At 41.0% G+C, this 19,054-nt stretch overlaps 1 protein-coding gene across 1 annotated transcript in view; it reads right to left on the bottom strand.

Annotated features, from left to right (window-relative positions):
• scn8aa (sodium channel, voltage gated, type VIII, alpha subunit a) overlaps positions 1-15,521 on the bottom strand; it is a 42,446-nt gene extending 26,925 nt beyond the window's left edge. Inside the window, exons 1-10 of the mRNA XM_034696655.1 lie at positions 15,199-15,521; positions 10,296-10,414; positions 8,171-8,260; positions 7,684-7,812; positions 7,002-7,093; positions 3,210-3,431; positions 2,888-2,951; positions 2,552-2,693; positions 1,010-1,216; positions 638-919 (exon numbers count right to left, since the gene is read on the bottom strand). Coding sequence (XP_034552546.1) covers positions 638-919; positions 1,010-1,216; positions 2,552-2,693; positions 2,888-2,951; positions 3,210-3,431; positions 7,002-7,093; positions 7,684-7,812; positions 8,171-8,260; positions 10,296-10,414; positions 15,199-15,477 — 1,626 coding nt within the window. The 5' untranslated portion in view covers positions 15,478-15,521. The remainder of the gene's footprint in view (positions 1-637; positions 920-1,009; positions 1,217-2,551; positions 2,694-2,887; positions 2,952-3,209; positions 3,432-7,001; positions 7,094-7,683; positions 7,813-8,170; positions 8,261-10,295; positions 10,415-15,198) is intronic.
• Between the last annotated feature and the right edge of the window lie 3,533 nt (positions 15,522-19,054).

Raw genomic sequence — 19,054 nt, 5'->3', positions numbered from 1 at the left:
GGGTGGTGGTCCAACTCCTCAGCCTCAGCCCAACTGCTGCATGTCATCCCCTCACTCTCTTCTCCACTTTCTATCTTCAACCATCTTTACTAACAAAGGCAAACATTGCTCCAAAACTACCTATTTGCTTCAAAGGTATGTTAGCAGACACATCCTGCTATAAATAAATGTCACCTATAGACAAATCTTACGCTGTTAAACATATAATAAGAGCCAGCGGTGAGAGAGTGAGGCCTTAACAAAGCTGCAGGATTGCTTCCTCTGAAACATTCATGCAATCGCTGTGAATAATTCAGAATCTAAACTTGTGTTTCTACATGTCAGGCCACTATATGCTCCTCTGTATTTAAAGGCGTTCAACACCACAGTGTACAGAAGCAGCACATCGATTAGGAAATATACCTCAACCTGAAACCACCCACACTAGCAGTTACTGTCATATTTATTCTATTCATGGAAATACAACTGTAGCTTTGGCCATGAGGTTTTGTTTGGTTTCTTTTTGTATCAAATAATAAATGAGACTCAATAAGTTTACACATTTTTAAATCATCTGAACATGACATTTAAGTAAGAAAATCAGAGTTATGTTGAAGAAAGGCTCAAACCACCGAAGCATTGTTCTTATTTTCCTCACCTGGTTCATGATGGAAGACTTTCGACCCAGGCGATTATCAGGAAACCGAAAGCGGCTCCTCTTGCTGCCGTCGTCAGATTCTGACTTAACAAACTTCTCACTGTCCCCTTTCTCCTTCTCCTGCTCTTTCTGCCGCCACTTCTTCTTACGATTACGCCGTTCTTTAGCACTCTTTGAGCTAAGCTTTGACATTTCGGATGAACTGCATGACAGTCGCCCTCCTCCGTCATCCTCCACTGCATCTTCTGAAACTGTGCCTGCAGAGGTTGCCATAGCTGCAGCCTGCAGAAACCATATACAGGATAAAGTCAGAAATATGACATAAAATGGCTCAGGGGCATTTTTTGTATTCAATCTTGCAGAGGGGCTGACCTGAGCATCTTCCTGCTGTTTCTTGAGCTGCTCCAACATGGCCTTAAATTCCTCCTCCTTCTGCAGGGCCTCTTCCATTGTTGCCTGATTCTGCTCCTCATAAGCCATGGCCACCACAGCCAGGATCAGATTCACCAAGTAGAACGAACCCACAAAGATCACCAGCACAAAGAAGATCATGTAGGTCTTTCCTGCGGCCCTCAGTGTCTGTCAGGAGGCAGTTCAGTGAAGATGGGGTGAGAGGGGATGGATGTAGAGAACATCAAAGCCAATTATGACATCTTATATGTAACCTCAACCTCGAAGTCAAGACCTCAATGCTCGTCCCTCTCAATGACTCATCAGAAATAAACAGTCAGCTGTTGTTGGAGAGAACAAGCACAATTCCCTGATCTGACATTTTTGGGTGCAAAAATCAACTCAGCATAAATGTCAGTGGCTTCCTCTGGATAGAAGATTCAAAGATAAAACACAAACATAGCTTACTGACATTTAAATGTCTGCTGCCAAAACACTGAATCAGTTTTGCTTAAGTCATTTAGTGATGCATTAGTACCCAACCATCTGATTTGGTTTCCCAAAATCCGGTTAACAAAAAGAGACGGTTTCTTGGGACATAAAAGTGAAAATGCCGACCACATGAACAATGGATGTAATTGACATGTAGTGCTGGAAAGAGAACATCACCATATTTCCAACAAGAGAAGCAAAAACTGATTAGGAGTTTGACTAATTATCTTACATCCCTACACATAACCAAATCTTGTGTTGATAGGAAGAAAAATACCTCCATGGCAATACAACAGACTGAGCTCAGTTATCAGTCCTGAACACGGCTGACTAATCATTATTTAAAGATACAGCACTGAGCACACCACTGCTGTGAGAGCCTGTAGTTGAGAGCTGAATATCACATATAGGAGCAAAAATAGAAGTATGAGAGGAAATGCTCCCATCAGGTCCCATCTCCCTCATTGGCCACACTGTAAGCTGAGCCTTTAATATTTAATACATCTTTCCTTCCACCTGGCCTCTATATGCAGAAGCAGGTCTCTACAGGCTTTGTGTGGAACAGGCCGACAGACTTGGCAGACCTGGTGACAGTATACTGTACTGTGATTCAAAGTAGGTAGAGGAAAAATTAAAATGATCCACCATCTTTTGTCAAAGAGTTACATCTTTCATGGGACATGTGAGCTGTGTGTATGACAGCACAAAGGTATCAATAGAGATTAGAGAAAAACTATAATGTTACATAACCTATAGTTTGCTAAGTTTCTTTTACTCATTTACACTTCAGCTTAAAGATCATACATATGCAGCAATATCTGTCAGAGATAAGTAGCCAATTTGCAAAACTGCAGGGGTTGGAACCAATAAACATCAGCAGTTTTGCACAGTAATACTTTGGTTTCTATTCTGGTCAACTAATCAATGAGGTAACTGATCCTTTCGACAACACTTCGCAGTTTTACTCTTTATAGGCAGAGGTATTCAAGAGCAGGTATGAACAGACTGAACCTGTTGACTTTTGAGCATTACCAGCATGTAAAGGTTTTCCCAGAAGTCCTGTGTCATGAGTCGGAAGAGAGCCAAGAAGGCCCAGCCAAAGCTGTCAAAGCTGGTGTAGCCATAGTTTGGATTCCTCCCAGCTTTCATGCATGTGAAGCCCTCCGGGCAGCGGCTGAGGGGTGGTACAAGAGGGAAGGAGAGAGAGAGAGAGAGAGAGAGAGTAAGCGAGTGAGAGGGAGGGAACAGGGCAACCGTCCCATAATGACTCAGCACTATTTACTTATAATGCAGGCTGACTTCAGACAGATAGTAAAGCTGCAGCAGGTCTTAGGAGGAACAGCAGAGAAGGCAGAGAAAGCAACTCACCCTGAGTCTGAGCTGTTCCCACAGAGGAGAGCATCCAGCTGGCCAGGGAGGAAGTAGAAATTGGCTGAAAAAGAAAAAACAAACAGCAGTAATGAGTCATTTCGTTCACATGCTGTCACAGCTACATCTGTTTATTCTGCAGTGGTCTGTAAATCCCTTCAGATCCATTTCTGACTTCAATTCAGAGCAGTTCATTTCAAAGCATGCATTTTATCTATCCAGAGCCAAAATGGCACATTGTTTTGTCGTTCCAGCATATGGGCTGACTCATACCCCAAGCATGCTGCCAGCTCACTCTAGGTGAAGCCATCCCTCTACTTACTGTCGTTCATGATGTACTCGTCCCAGTCAAAGCCCTTGCTGCCGTTGGCTAAGTGGGTTTCAGTGACGTTGATTGGCCAGACAACACACTTCTGCCGCAGGTTGCCCATGAAGAGCTGGAGACCGATGAGGGCAAAGACACTCAGGCAAAAGACTGTCAGGATCATCACATCTGAAAGTTTCTTCACAGACTGGATCAGAGCACCAACAATGGTCTTCAGGCCTGGGGGGCAGCCACGCACACACGTACACAGACCACACAGGTGATACAGGAGATGCTGATGCTCCAGGTAAGTTTCAGTGGAGTGTCTACATTTGCTAGAGGTCTTTTCTGATGACTACTACAGCATATATGCTATATCTTTCAGAAAACTATCACAGGGAAGCATCAAGTGTTGGCTAAAATTCAGTAGAAATCTCAATGTAGCTTTACTGTATTGTTAACTTTTAGTAAACTTAACTATCAAAGGTTACATATTTCCATACAAAATGTCAATTTGTAATGTAATAATAGACCTTTATGAAAATATGCATTAGTAAAAAATATATGCCGACAATATTGGCAAAAGGCAGAATTTATATAAATGGAACTAAAAATACAGTTGTTTTTTTATTTAGAAGTAGTAATACATTTTGGATACAAAATACAGATTACAAACAATAAAGCTCTAAATACAAAACAACAGGAAATACTTAGAAGCTTTCCCACTCTTTTCAGATACATCCAGAAAGAAAACTTTGAAATACTTATCAAATTGAGTGTCTGATTGGCTTTTGATGAGAATAAATTTGCATTTTTTTTAAGTTGCAAAGTGAAAAAGAGGGGGAAGACTGTAGAAAAGTGAGAGGAAATCCATAAGGAATAGAGCACAGCAGCACAAATAGGGGCCATAAGAAGGACCAGAGGCACAGGCAAGGGGGCTGGAAACCACATGCAGGTCATTTAAACTCCAAGGCTGAACAGGAGCAATTCAATGCCAGTGCCAGTGTTGACACTTTCTTGAACTGTCTTGTATAAGGAAAGCTATGAGACCCTAAAGTCTGTCTCACCCACACCTTCACTAAGGACAGAATCAGTTTACCTTTTGGACAGGCATCCTCTGGCAGCGTTCACACAGGCCCACAAGGAACTCTAACATCAGGATGACCCATACCTCCCTTTTCTAGTTAATCCCTACAGGTACAGTGGGCTCACCAGCTGTACACAGTGGCTACATCTTCTTAAACAAGTTCCAAGTTATTTCCTATTATTATACCAAAAACTTTGAGTTTTCAAAATCTACCGGCTACAACTGCAGAATAAAGCTACACCTTCAAGGCCAGTGTTACAGGCCTTGAAAAGCTTTTAAAACTTCAAGAATAATATTTTTCCATATTCAGTATATAGCCACACTTAGCAGTCACTTAGCTCAGCATAGATCAAAGACTGAAAACAAGGGAGAACAGTGGACTCCGTCTTGAGGAATAAAATCAGCACAAATCATGCTTACCAATTCTGAAACATGTTTTTTTTAAAGCTCCTATCACAAAAGTGAAAAAAGCAGCTCAAAGTTTTGCTTAACATAACCATGCAGCATCATCAGGGGCTTAATATGTGGTTCCTTAAAGGGCCACTTGAGGCTGTGGCTAAGAGTGAGCACATTTTAATTATCTATCTCTTAAAATGCAAGACCCCAAAGCCAAAATTAACACTATCTTATTTCACAATTTACGGTGTGGGTGTGTGCGTGTGTACGTGTGCGTGCGTGTGTACGTGCGCGCGCGTGTGTGAAAAAGGATAGGCTGCTATGAGTAACAGGTGAGTGTAGCTAGCCGTTTTCTTGGCAAAAGATAAAACACTTCAAATTCATGTTTGTGTCTTGGTGCTATTGAACACATTTTTAAACTAATATCTGTCAGATGAAATGGCTCGGTATGAAATTGACTATACTAACAGTTAGTGTAAGAAGTCTGTGCTCCAATGTTTTAGCATGTTGAAATCTGCATTTACTTTCATGTTAGCTATAAGCAGATTTATGTGACCACATCCAGCATACCTTGATTTTTAGTTTATACTACTTACCATCTAGGAAAGACACCAAGCTAATTATTCAGCCTTGAGAATGGTCTATAAAACTGTTATAACTTATCTTTTGAAAACTACTCGCTCAGTTCCATCGTCTCGATGAACGTGGGGTGGCAAGAGCAAAAAATCAAACCAAAGGCTTTAGAGGCAGTCCAATAACATGTCACAGTGGCTGTTTCCCTCATTACACAGCCTATGGGTACAACATGTTGGTTACTGATGATAAGAGATGTTGATAGAACCAAGCCAGCTGTATTTCCTTGTTTTCAGTCTTCATGCTAAACAAAGCTAAACTAACCCCATGTGTCCAAGGGTGTCAAAGTATTCCCTCAAATACAATTTAGATCCATTCATTATAAATCTTTATTTGCACCTTGAGGACTCTTTTCCTATTTCCAGATGAATGAGCCATTAACAAAAGTCATCCACAGTGGTTCTTTTGAGTGAGCGCGACATCTGTTCCACATCCTCTATCAACCAATAGAGAGATGTGGGGTCATTGTCACTCAAAAAGGTCAAGAGGTCATTCAACCATCCCATCTGTGTCCAAAACCTCCACAATGTGAGCACACCATTTCTTTTTCTATGTAGTATATCATTCAAGTCGGTTGTAAAAAACAAAACGAAACAAAAAATCAATAATCAAACTAAAAAACAAAAAGAGGGCAAATCAAACTCTCAATGCCATTTGTCAGCCAAGCTCTCGATAGGCTAATATTGTAAAAGCAAGTGACTGAAAGCATCATGCAGCATAAGAGATATGTTCACAAACTAGGCTTGGCAGTCTTCATTTATAATTAATAGGTGTGTTCTCTGGGATCTAGCTCAGAGCTAAACCATTTCTAATATGAACATTGACATGTACAAGGTTCATTTTTGATCCCAAAAACATGGAATCTGTTAATTCCAATTCAATCACTAGTGTAATCAAAATGTTGCCTTAACATCACTGGTCCTGTTCTTCTATGTAAAGGGACAAATTGATTCATTTCTGACAAATTTGAATTCCTATGCACGTTATTAAGCTGATAAATACTTTATATAATTATTTTAGTTTTCTTTAAAATGAGAATAATCTATCATCAATTTTCTTTACTAGGGAACAGAGTTTTTACTTAATCTCAAAGCTGGTGAGGAACGAAGGGGTTAAAGCTATTTCTAAAGAGCAACACAGCTGCCTTGGAAGTGAGTCTCTTAATGAGATTGCTACTGGGGCAGAAGAGAGTGCAGACACTTTTGAGGGCCCTGGAGGAGACTGCAAAGCCTATCAAAAATGTATTAGTACCATTTTTGATAATTTTGGAGGAAAAATAAATCAAAAAATGGTTGTCTCCAATTCTTTAGTAGTTGCTTAAATCATAATATTAATCATAATAGTGAGTAGAAAAGAAAGGGTGAGAGGATCAGCCTTAGTGTTTAAACTGAGTCTCACCTGGAATGACAGAGATAGTTTTCAATGCTCGGAGAACTCTGAATGTTCTCAGCGCAGATACATTGCCCAGGTCCACAAACTCTGTTATATATCTGAAATAGGGGAAGGATCACACACAGAACAAACACGATGACAATAACCACACACGCCAAGAGCACAACACCACCGAACCAGGAGGAAACGACGCCACTCACAGAGCCTGTCCACTGAGGAGAAGGGTGGAAGGTAAAAGGAAAGAATGCACATACACCTAACACCAACCCCGCCCAACCGTCCCCCGCCCCATCCTGTCTTACCTGGAATTACAGAAATAGTTTTCAATGCCCTCAACACCCTGAACGTGCGCAGAGCTGAGACATTGCCTAGGTTTACAAACTCTGTTATATACCTGCAGGATCAAACCACAGTTACAACAACTTGTTATTTACATAAAGAGATGAGGTGAAAAGGTAAAGTCACACACAGACGGACCATGGGATGTGAGCTCTACAGACAATGAGGATGTTTCTGCATGGTGCTGATCATTTTGGGTATGTGTTTTATCCTATAGACACGTAGAATCAGTATTAAGTGAGGTGTAGTCGACGTCAGCATAGTGGGCCTTAAATTGAATGTTGCAGGATCCAGCAGATGTTGAGGGACAAAAGGTGAATAAAAAGGAGAGTTAGCTGACAAGAGGCAGATAAATCTGATGAATGGGACTGAGGTGTGGGTGTTATCAGGGAAGCTGCAGAGTGTCAGATGGAAACCTTCAATTCCCAAAGAGAAAGACCAGAGGAGTCTCAGATCAATGGAGAAAACACAGATGATGGTTTACCAGACAAAAAAGAAAGACAAATTAGAAAAGGATGAACAATCTGTACAGTAGAAAACCTCACTTTCTGTTCCCACCCTCCTTAGCAATTAAACAGCTATATTTCTCTATACATTTACATTTGATCATATACTGACAGTAGAAATAACAGAAACAATACTTACGCCATCGAAATGACCATGAAATCCAGCCAGTTCCATGGATCTCTAAGGAAAGTAAACCCGTCTATACAGAATCCTCGTGCGCAGATTTTTACAAGAGACTCAAACGTATAAATCCCCGTGAACGTGTACCTGGAAGAAAAAGCATTGACAGAATCAGTTCATTTGGAGGCATCAAAGCTCACTCAAATCTGAATATCTGCACTCTCGTCTGCTCTTCAAACATCCAGGAAACTACAAAGCTGAGTGTATGGCACAGGGAAGAAATGAAATGATAGTAATTGTTGAATTTATTGATTTCAACAAATATCAACAACTCTAATGTCACATGATATTCTTTTAAGAGTTAGCAGTAACCTATCCCTGGTGGTTGCCTCTAATACATTCAGTGAACCTGCTTTGTGTTCATATAGAAAAAGATAGCCACAAACTAGGACTAGCAGTTAGCATGCATTTTGCTACTGAGTGAATATACTCAAAATATACTTACTCTACTTGTTTTGACCACTCGGGGGGATCACTAAAGGTCATGAATATACAGTTGGTCAAAATAGTACACATAATAATCATGCTGAAAAGAGTGAGGAGCAGGTTAAGGAAAATATGGATTATATATCAGACACATCAACATTAAAAAACATCAATACAGCAATAAACACAGCAATAAAAACAACTACAGTTACTTAGGTATGCATGTGATGTGATTCCTGTGGTCCAGTCAGCCTGAAGAACCCTCCACATATTAGGGGCTAAATGTTGTAAAAACTACTTATAGCACTTAGAGTTAGGTTATGTGTGCCCACTACCACCAAGGCCATTATTTTACCAATGAAATATTTAAATGGTATATATTTAGTGGGAACGTAATGGCAAGACTAAAACAATAGCATGGTGTATATGCCTCAAAGCCTTTAGTGCAGAGAGGTCCACACTGAGAAGGAAACAAAGGAAACCTCAGAATCAGCTGTAAAAGCAGACAGAGGTCAGTAATAGCTGTGGGTTGTGGCTAAAAATGAAAGGAAATTAGGTAAACAAAAGGGCAGTACAATAATCAATATCATTGAGAGTAAAAACAGGGCTAAACTTTATTACAGTGGCAGGTGGAGAAAGGGAATATCCTCATCAGGTCTTTGTTTGCTCTTAAAATGTATTGTTTTGAGCATGTTTGTATTATTTAACAGATGCTTTAAGATTTTGTGTGTTCTGGTAATTTTTTAAACATACATGTGGACTATCCCTGTGGAAATAAAGATAAGCCTTTAGTGATAGAAGCACTGGTAGTGCATATAAAGTTTAAGTTAATTAATTTAAAATTACTACATTTACCACTACTAGCAACACATCCACACTTCTGAATTAACTGTTGGCCTTCAAACTGCATTATAGGTACCAGAGACACAATGCATTAAAAAACAACATAAAAAAGATGAGGTCTCTGGTTATTGAAAATAAGTGTTGATACTTTTTTCACTGATCATGTATCAATTGTCCTAATTGTCTACGTTTGAAATGTATAGCCTCGTCTTTTAGAGAGCACTTTTTAGCAGTTTTTATAAGGGTTTGTAGGTCACATTTGTTAAGACTGTGGCCAGCAGATATTTGCTGGATGGGTTTTAGTATCTCTCAGCTATTAGGTTTAATGCAAGCGGTAACCTCCGGTCTCAAACTATGAAGCCCATGCGGGCTGCAGTTCATCAAGAATCTGCTTGAGGCTGGCTGCAGAAACACCGGAAACCACATACACACCAATTCAAAAGAGGCGATCTTTGCAGCATTAATAAACATGTTTACAGCCTGGTTCAAAAAACGGCTTGGCTCTACGTAGCTAATTTCTCTATCAGCACACACTGTACAGGGGGTTAATTTTTTTCTAAGGCGACGGTTCAGAAATATTAAGATTACGAGTTTTTGCCCAAATAAGGACATGACTGACTTGACTCCTGGTCAGGAACACATAGTTGTTGGCTAAGAGGCTCAAACTCCGCCTCTTTATGTCACACTCTGCCTGGTTGAGTTCCGCATTTCCAATATGGCTGCCGCCGTCGATTGGCTTCAAAACAGCGCTTAGGAACAGATGGGTGACGCCACGGATACTACGTCCATATTTTATACAGTCTATGGTTTAATGTCATTTTTATGATTTGTTCTAATGAAATGTTGCTAGGATAAGTTTCAGACAGTGTTCTAAATCAATTTCCTGCTACCTCAGGGGTCGGTATTTTGCAGCTCTCCTTACTAAGATGAGTTCAGATATGTGAAAATGTGTAAAAACCATAATAGGCTTACTTTGGAGATCCAGCCTGGTTTAATGTTAAGGATGACTGATCCCTTGTACTAGCCTGCCCTTCCCAAGATAAAATGGCTATCAAATGCTTTCCTGCTTGTCCTTGTTCTTTCATGTCAAAAAGTCATTTTCTAAAATCTAGCTCACTATTGGCTGCCATCTTCAGACTGGGACCACAGCACACCCATTTGTATCTGTCTCTCCTGTAACAGGAGTCACAGGGAACATCAATAACAGTGCAAGCAGAAAGACAGAACATATCATCATGAATAATACACATGAACAGGAAACCTTTTTGTCTCAGCTGTTAAGACATCTTTTGAAAGGATATGAATGTATCAAAATTTTAATAGCTATTCGCCTAACCAGATTAAAAGGACTTATGAAGTACAAGGCAGGGTTGGCACTAAAACGGAAGATTGTCTTCCCTCTATTTAGCACTATAAATGTCTGTGGAGAAAAGAACAGAGGAGAGGATTAATCAATGAACAGTCTGATAAGAATACACATATCTAAGTAAATGCAAAACACAGAAGTATAGATCATCCATCATACAAAAAAATTAATGACACAAAAAACTGAGAAGTCATCCTATTTCAAATACTGCAAGCATGTTTTCAGCATACATATCACTGTACGTTTATCTCATACGTATGTAGACAATTTATAATAATGAGTATTTGTTCATAAAGTAGTATGACATGCATTTCCCTGTGAAATGTACTAACATGAAAATGGTTGCTACTATCGGTATTTTGTCCCAGTCACTCAGTGCCTTCCTGCACTTCATGGCTTTGGTGGTTTCAACCGAGGGAAACAAGCAAAGCGGAAAGGGGCAGGCAAGCCTCCGTCTGTGGATAACCTCATAATTGTTTAAATAAAATATGGCGAATTGCATGAAACTTTAATGAGACTCTATGCATTTGCAGAAGTGATATGGGCCCTTGTGCTTTTAACAAGGCTTCCCTCACTACATTAAGCCCTGCAGAGCCGCTGAAGGCCGGACACGGTGGAGTCGAAAGGGAGAAGGAAGAGGAGGAAGTTTGGGAGGTGAAATGTACAGTAAGAGACCTCATTGTGGTGTCACATGACTGCATGTGGTCTGCACAACCCCAACAGAAAGGAAGTGCACTTGTGAAATGTTGTGTAAACAATAAACGTAAACATTGTGGGCAGAAACATGAAACTAAAACCAAGAGCCTTTCTGCCCTGAGGATGTGGCACATTCCTGCCACATGACCCTTGGGTGTTCATTTGACTGAGATCAATAGACAAATACGAACAAGCTCAGTTCAATATGATAAGGTAGTGTTGTTCTCTAGTTACTGTAATGTGTCAGATCAGCAGCCTCTGATACTCACGTATAATCTGTAAACATTCCCACTGAACACTATGGTCGTCCATGATGGGATACATGGAAACATGCCAGTTGCCAGTAGCGTGACATTTCTGATAACTTAAACCATCACACACATGATGTGTGCATATGCACCACCGATACACATAGTCTAATGCACAGGCACATACAGTATATGTGCACACAAACATGCATGCACAAAATTAAGGAATGAGCCACCGAGGTTAACCACACACATACACAACTGCTATATACGATGGGAGTCTTTTCGTAACGCATGACTAAACTGCTGCAAAGCTACTGAAAATTTCATAATCCAGAGCCGAGCAGCAAGGAGAGCAGAGGAGAGGACAAGCAGAAAACAGGGGAGATGACGAGCGAGTGAAGCAGGCAGGCAGGCAGCAACTGTGGCAGCAGCAGGCTGAAGAGAAGCAGGGCAGAGAGAGCTGAGCAAAAGACGGGAAACGGGAAGGCAAGGGGGGGGGGGGGGGGGGGGGGGGGGGGGATGGGCAGGAGACAGAGAAGGAATGAGAGAGCCGCTTCCACACACAGAAGCTTCAGCCATCAGGAAAGGCTGCAGCATCTGCCTCCATGGGGCTGCAGCAGCAATTCAGGCCCCCCTTCTTTCATCCCATGTGGTAAATGGTAAATGGACTGCGATTTATGGGTTCTACGGCCAGAGCGCCTCAGAGGCTCTGCTGTCATGCTACATGCTAACCTGCTCATGTTTTCCCCACCCTGCCTTTGCCCTGTTACTTCCATTTTCCATCCTAAAAAAAAGATTTTGATCTCAAATAAAAGGCTTCAGCTGTGTAGAATATACAAGTGATTTCATGAATATGCAATATGCCATATGCACATCTATAATTTGCACAAATGCACCTTGCATCAGGGTCACAAACCATCAATGACTTTTAAGATATCACTGTTTTACACATGAATATTTAATCAGTGCTAAAGCAGACAGACAGACAGGCATTAGCTATTCTCTGATACACACACAGGTGTGATTGTGGAAAATGTGTATTTCTCTGATAGGACTGACTTTGCTTCAGATAAAAATATTAGAACACCTCACCCATCTCTTTTTTTGTTTCTTGTTAAAATTGAATATTTTATGGACCACAAGGGTTTCCCCTGTTAAAACCATTTTGGTGAGCGTGCCTGGACCGTGATGGAGAACTAGTGTGCTTATGCATCCTTGCACTTGTCGTCCATTTCGTCCCTGTCCTCACTGTCTTCCTCCCATTCCCTCTCCCTCTCCTTGAAAATGATCTCTTTCACCAGCCTTGTACTGAGTTTGACATGGACTGGCCCAGCTCACCGTGGCGCTTCCGTGCTCTGGCCGCCGGCTGGATGCTGCGTCATCACTAAGCAGGCCTGCTGCTGCTATGACACTACTTGATAGAGCTACAGCTGAAGATTTGTGATGAGGAAGATGAACAGCTTTCCTTAACAGTTATTCTCCACCATCCACCCCAAGTCCCTGTGAGAAATGTATCCAGAACGAGCCTGTTGCCTCTGTGACAAAGACATACAGAGCAACATTCTTTCATCAAGGTCACCACCTGATCTGACGTCACGGCTGCTCAAGCTGCCAGATCCAAAGCAGCATCGACTCCCTTTGGCACTGGAACGAGACTAGATCGAGGGCCATAATTAGATTTGCCTGAAGCTGAGAGCTGACAGGACTACTGGTGGAGGAAAGCAGGGCGAAAAGCTAAACACAGGAAGCACACAGACCTCCCTGAACTGGTATGCATCTGTAGCAGTAAGGCATGGATGTGTGTGACAAAAAAGAGGAGTGAGTGGTTGAGTGAGTTTATCAAAAGCCCCACGTATTGCTGGAAATGTTTTCTACGTGTCTGAATCGTGTCTCCTACTTGTGCACTGGACTGGTGGTTACATAACAGACGGCGTGCATGGTGTAAAGACAAGGAGGTATAAGACCGAGACAGCCAGAGAGAGAAAGAGAGAGAAAGAGAGAGAGAGAGAGAGAGAGAGAGAGAGAGAGAGAGAGAGAGAGAGAGAGAGAGAGAGAGAGAGAGAGAGAGGGAGAGGGAGAGGGAGAGGGAGAGGGAGAGATCAACAAACTCAAAATATCTGAACAAATCTGTTCAGCTAATGATGATGACTAAACACTTTATTATAGGCCTGTTCTTTCAGGTAGGACTTGCTATATGATGTGGACTGGTACTGAGTTATACAACAGGGCTGTCAAATGTTCAGCAGTACTTGATATTAATGTGATCAGAGTAGACCATTTTGGATAAAACTGCCAACTTTGTTACATAATTATTGAAATAAGGCAAAAAAATGACGTGATGGAAGATTTGAGGTGTGCTGTTCAGCATTTTTAAAAACACAGCACCATTACTCTGACCTCAGTGCACCCTGCATCTTGATTAACACTTAAGACGGCCATTTTATGATGAATTATGGCTTATTTTTTTAACTAACTAACACCCTCACACTATTAAATACTGTTTCTGAATACAGAGCATCACAGTGCACACATGGTTCAGATTTTTAGGATGGCTGTAAACTTAAGTTAGCTTTCCTGAGCCCTCATTTCACCCTCTGTTTATATGTTATCATTTTGAACAGAGGTTGATTCAACAAGTCCAAACAGTCATCGAAAATTTTAACATTCTCCTTTCACAGTTTGGTTGACAGGTGATATTCAGACACTCCCAAGGTCACCTGGCTGTCCTCAAACTGAATGACAGGCGTGGCAGAAACCCCAGAGAGACACGTGTCCCCACTAAGACAACCAGAGTCCTCCCAGGCTGCTGCTACTGCTTTTCTCTCCTGTCAGAGATTGTTTCTTAAACAATTAGGAAAGTCTGTCATGTGGAACAACACTCTTTCAATAGTTACTCACTCCGACCTTTTCCCCAAAGCCCCGTGAGCACATCAGAGATAAGAAAACGGTCCACTCAACAGCTCAAGAGCTCGACTCTTACACTCCCCAAAGGTCTTTCAAAGAGGGAAACATAATTACAGCCTCTAACATAATCATGAGAATAAAGTCACTGTAAGCACACCTGGAAGCCAACCATCTCAAAGCACATGTAGTCTCCACTGTCTGCGTAATATCTGCCATCATGCATGACTCACACTGACATCATGAGGCGACTCATCAGCTGACTGTTCAGACATATAAATGAAACAATGACATGAAAATAATGGTTCTGTTGCTCTTGATTAATATATTTTTGATCTTTAAATGTCTTTTTAGTGTCCTAAAAAAAGTGTGAGTCTAAAAAGTCAACATTCAGTCTGTTTGTTTTTATTTTTATAAAAGAAATATTTTAGTCCAAAAAACCATATCTTGGTTATTTTGGTTAAATTGATTGAAAAGGCGAAACATAGCAGGCATAGCAGTTGAGTTGTGATATGAATTAATCATGTCATATCTCACTTGCATATCTCTATAAAGCTGCAATATTAAGCCCAAAATGTAGGTGTAATTTGAGATTTAAGGCACCTGAGGTAAAGGGACAAATACCATTTGCAAAATGAGCTGGATATTGATTGAGATTTTGTGACACCAGAGTCATAAAAGTATACAGTTATGACACATATCTCATACCTAGGCTTTTTTGGGGGAGTGAACCAAAGACACCAAATTCCTTAAAGTATAATGCTGCAAAACAACATCTGCTTTCCTAGAACTGGTCATTTAGATATGAATCCAGCATTGTCTGATGGACAAATTTAGATGATCTTTATGTTATCTGGACACAATCTGGATGGTATCAAAATGTATGCATGTTTAATACTCAGCCCAAATCAGAAACATGTTATGGCTTTGGCAGTTCCAAAGAATGTCAGCTGCCTGTGTTTGTGTAAAAGTGTGTTTTTGTAAACTGACTTTCTGAGAGTTCACGTAGAATGGGTCCAGGTCCTCCAATGGTACCGCCACCAGTCCCTTAGGGATGTCCCCATAGATGAAGGGCAGACTCTTTCCAGCCTCCAGGTCGCTGTTGGGCTTGGGTTTGTTCTCGTCATCATCATCGCGGTAGCTGCTGTCCTGCTTGGGCGGCTTCCTGTTTTTCTCCTCATTGATGCGTTGCTCAAGGATTTCCAAAGATTCCGGGCAAAACTTCTTGAAACTATCAGGTCCTGGCGGTGCAAGAAGGGGTAGAGCCATGTTTTCATCCTGCAGCTACTTGGTTCTTAGTTTGTACCATCCACAGTAGCAGCTCTCTGAGAGGGGGCACACAGACAGGGAAAGTCAATAAAACATCTACAAAAATTCAATACTAGACCACTCTTCTGGCATGTTTAGGAAATAAACACTAACTGTTCAAGCAGTTAAAGGTAGCTTTTCAGGGACAGTAGTGAACTCTTTTGGTCTGAAAAGGTGGAGTGATTAAAGCATAAGGGCAGATAAACAGTGCCAGGATGCTCGTATATGTTTACACATGCAAGCATATAAAATCAAGAGTCATGTTGGTAGAAAAATGAAATCAGGATCAACCAAAAAATGATCGAATATATAAAGTACTACAAATATGGCTTCTTGCCACGATATGTATTTCCTATTTCCTTTAACAATTAAAATGAATGAGAAGATGAACACACTACAAATGTTAAATAAATAAAAGTCCAATAGCAGAAACTAGGGAGCAGCCAGTGAGAAGCAGGATGGTTATCTCGCAGTTAAAGGACAGTTAGTTATATCTCACTTATCGCTTGTTATCCACAAACACAGATTTAAAACTGCTACCTCCCAGAACAACTTTTACTTTCTATATACATTTCAATTCAGATCACATAAAAAAAAATTGGAGAAAATTCAATGATGTTTTTGTTGATTTAAGTACATCCAGATGCAGATGATGGTCAGAAGCTAAAAGCTTTAGTTTTTATATTAAAGGAAAATGCCTGTTTAAAGATATACCTTCCTCTCTCCCTCCCTTCGCCTTCGTCAGGAGAGTATATACAAAACATCTAAACATGAACAGAGCGTATAAACTTTAAATCTATAAACAGCATAGGTGACAGAAATATGGCTATATATTTTGAGAATTTAGCTGGTTCTAAAACCCCTTGTTTAGCCGCTTGTTACCACAAATAGACAAGTAAAGCTTAATATTATGTCAGAGTGAAGAAAAGGCAAGTGTTTTTATGACAGAACAGTATTTTCTGAATTTGTAACTAATCTTTTAAAAGGTTTGAGCTGGGAATCAGACCACTTCTACAGATGGTTTTGAACCAGTTTTGCACCGCTATGATTAAAGGTACTTTACCAAGAATAAGTAACACGATAATCCATAGTCAACCGATCCTAGTTTTGTGATGTCCTACTTCAGTTACTGGAGACAGTGTTGAAGGCATTTTTTAATAGTGGAGTCAAACTGCTTGACAAACCAAGGCTGGACACAGTTTATAAGTCGCTCCAAACATTGATTTGTAAATTGTATATGTTTATATCAAATGTATCATAGAACGTATATTGGCCATGAGATGAATGTCAGTCTAGCTATCATACATCTACAGTACACAAGAAAACAATATAGTTGAATACTTGCAGGAGTTGATGAGCCATATATCTGAAACCACAGATGAAATTCCAAAACAATAACCCAGCAATTATTATTTACAGTTGATAACGATTGGACGTTGTTTAATTATAAACTATCTCACTTTTCATGTATTTCACAGTCTTACAATGACTTAACAGAGAATAATATTTTGTACTTTTCTAAGAGACATCTCCAGTCAATTCTGACTAATTTTGTGCTCTGCCAACACAAGTATAAAAGGTATGCAGGCCAGTATTTATCCTCAATGTTGGACACACATTCCAGGTCCTGAATTAAAACCTGACATGACAGCAGACCCATTTAGGGATCTTACTCCTTATGATTTTTTGAACAGCTGTGGAAGGCTGACAGAAAGCCCAGCAGACCTAATGGCTGCATGACTCAGTGGAGGCTTTTCTCCACACTGTTAGATGTAAAAAGGGTATGATGGTTACATGACAACTACTCAGGACATTTCAGGGTCAATACATTGATGTAAGGTAGTGCTGAAAGAAAGAGGAGTTCAGTGGAAGCACAGCCACACCTGAAACGAGACTGTGACTACATGAAGGTATGAATGGGATTATTTGATGTTGTGGATCATTTTCAACATGAACCCCTGTTTTCAGCCTAAGGTGGAGTGGGTAATGGAATTTTGTCTTCAATCAGCAATATCTGAATCATGAAACCTGTCACTTAGGCTACCTCTCCCTGTCTTGCATAACACAAACTTAAACAAGCTCGTCGTGCATAGCTGACATCACACAGCAAACGCTACCTAAACACACACACTCACACACATGAAAACATGCAGCCTGTGAGCCAAGACGTCTGTTTTAAAATGGACCCCGGAACCTCGCAGTCACTGAGCCTTCTGCTGCTCTGCTGGCGCTGTCCGCTTCAGCACCACACGAGCGCGCACGCACTAACACACACATGCACAAGCACATACATATGCACGAATGAAAACATGCAGGGATGACAGAAGAAAAAAATCATAATCAATCTGTCTGTGCTGTAAACTAGGCCTTCTCATTTTCTCGACGCCTTTAGGCCTGCACTGTATCCTTCAATTCCCTTCAGTGTTATCTAGTCACCAGTGACAGCACTAGTCTGCCTGTCTCTGAGACTCGTGCCATTATCCAAGCTTATTTATGCAATCATATCCTGGAAGAAAACTCGGGCACATTTTGGCATCCCCTCTGTCATTTTCTCGAGTTTGAAGACATGGTGAGAAATGGCGACTTGTTTACTAAAGCTGTTAATTAAGGAGGGCCTGTAGACGCCACTATGTGCGTCCCCCCCACCCCCCATATACTGGATTTACAAGTCCGGCACGACCACAGTGAGACAGAAGCATTAGGTTATAATGCGCAAATAAGTGGCCCGCTACCACCAAATTGGCTAAGGCACCATTGGTGCAGTGGGTGGTTTGTATGGAGAAAATGTCACGCTATGGCAAAAGCTACCTTAGAATTGTCAGAGTCACAGGAGAGACGTCGATGTATCGAAATAAATCACAGCAAGATGTTCATTCTTGTCAATTAGTAAAAATTAGGCCACATGTCATTCGTTTTTCCCGTGATATTCGTGCGTTTTTCCGCGTTTCCTTGAATGATCTGCACCACACCCGTGAAGCCATGTCGACTGCCAAATCAATAAGGGCTCCATGTCCACGAGATAGCCCAGAGATTGAAGCTGCTCAGTGGTATGAAATGAACACAAACACACTGAATACAAGACAAGATGTAGCAAATAAGACGATGTGGAGACAGTGATGATGCTGCCACGCCAAAAAATCACCTGGAGGGATGTAAATTTCTTGGCCACTGATGGTGGAAGGAGGATCTGGCTACTTAGGCTACATAGCATCACCCCCCTTTTCGAAGATTCATGGCGTTTTCAGTGAAACATCCTTCAGTCCGCAGGGTGTATAAAATAAAAAATAGCAACCAAAAATTGAGGATAGTGTATCGTTTTGCCGCTATTGGGTTGGAGCAGTAAGACTGCGCCCTCCCTGATGCCTACTCCAAGCGAGGCATTTTCTCTCACAACGATCTGAACAATGCTTGATTAAGAATTAATCCGATAAATTCTTGCCATCGACATCAATGGATTGATAATTTCTTTGATTCCTCTGTTGTTGTCCAGCCGAAAGATGCTCAGCAATCGTAGCCACCCTCTTCCATTCCGCTCCCC

Source organism: Notolabrus celidotus, chromosome 11 (assembly GCF_009762535.1).
Source record: "Notolabrus celidotus isolate fNotCel1 chromosome 11, fNotCel1.pri, whole genome shotgun sequence".
In the NCBI taxonomy this organism is placed as follows: Eukaryota; Metazoa; Chordata; class Actinopteri; order Labriformes; family Labridae; genus Notolabrus; species Notolabrus celidotus.
Note: the sequence above shows the minus strand (reverse complement) of the source record. Positions and strands in the feature narration are given on the sequence as shown.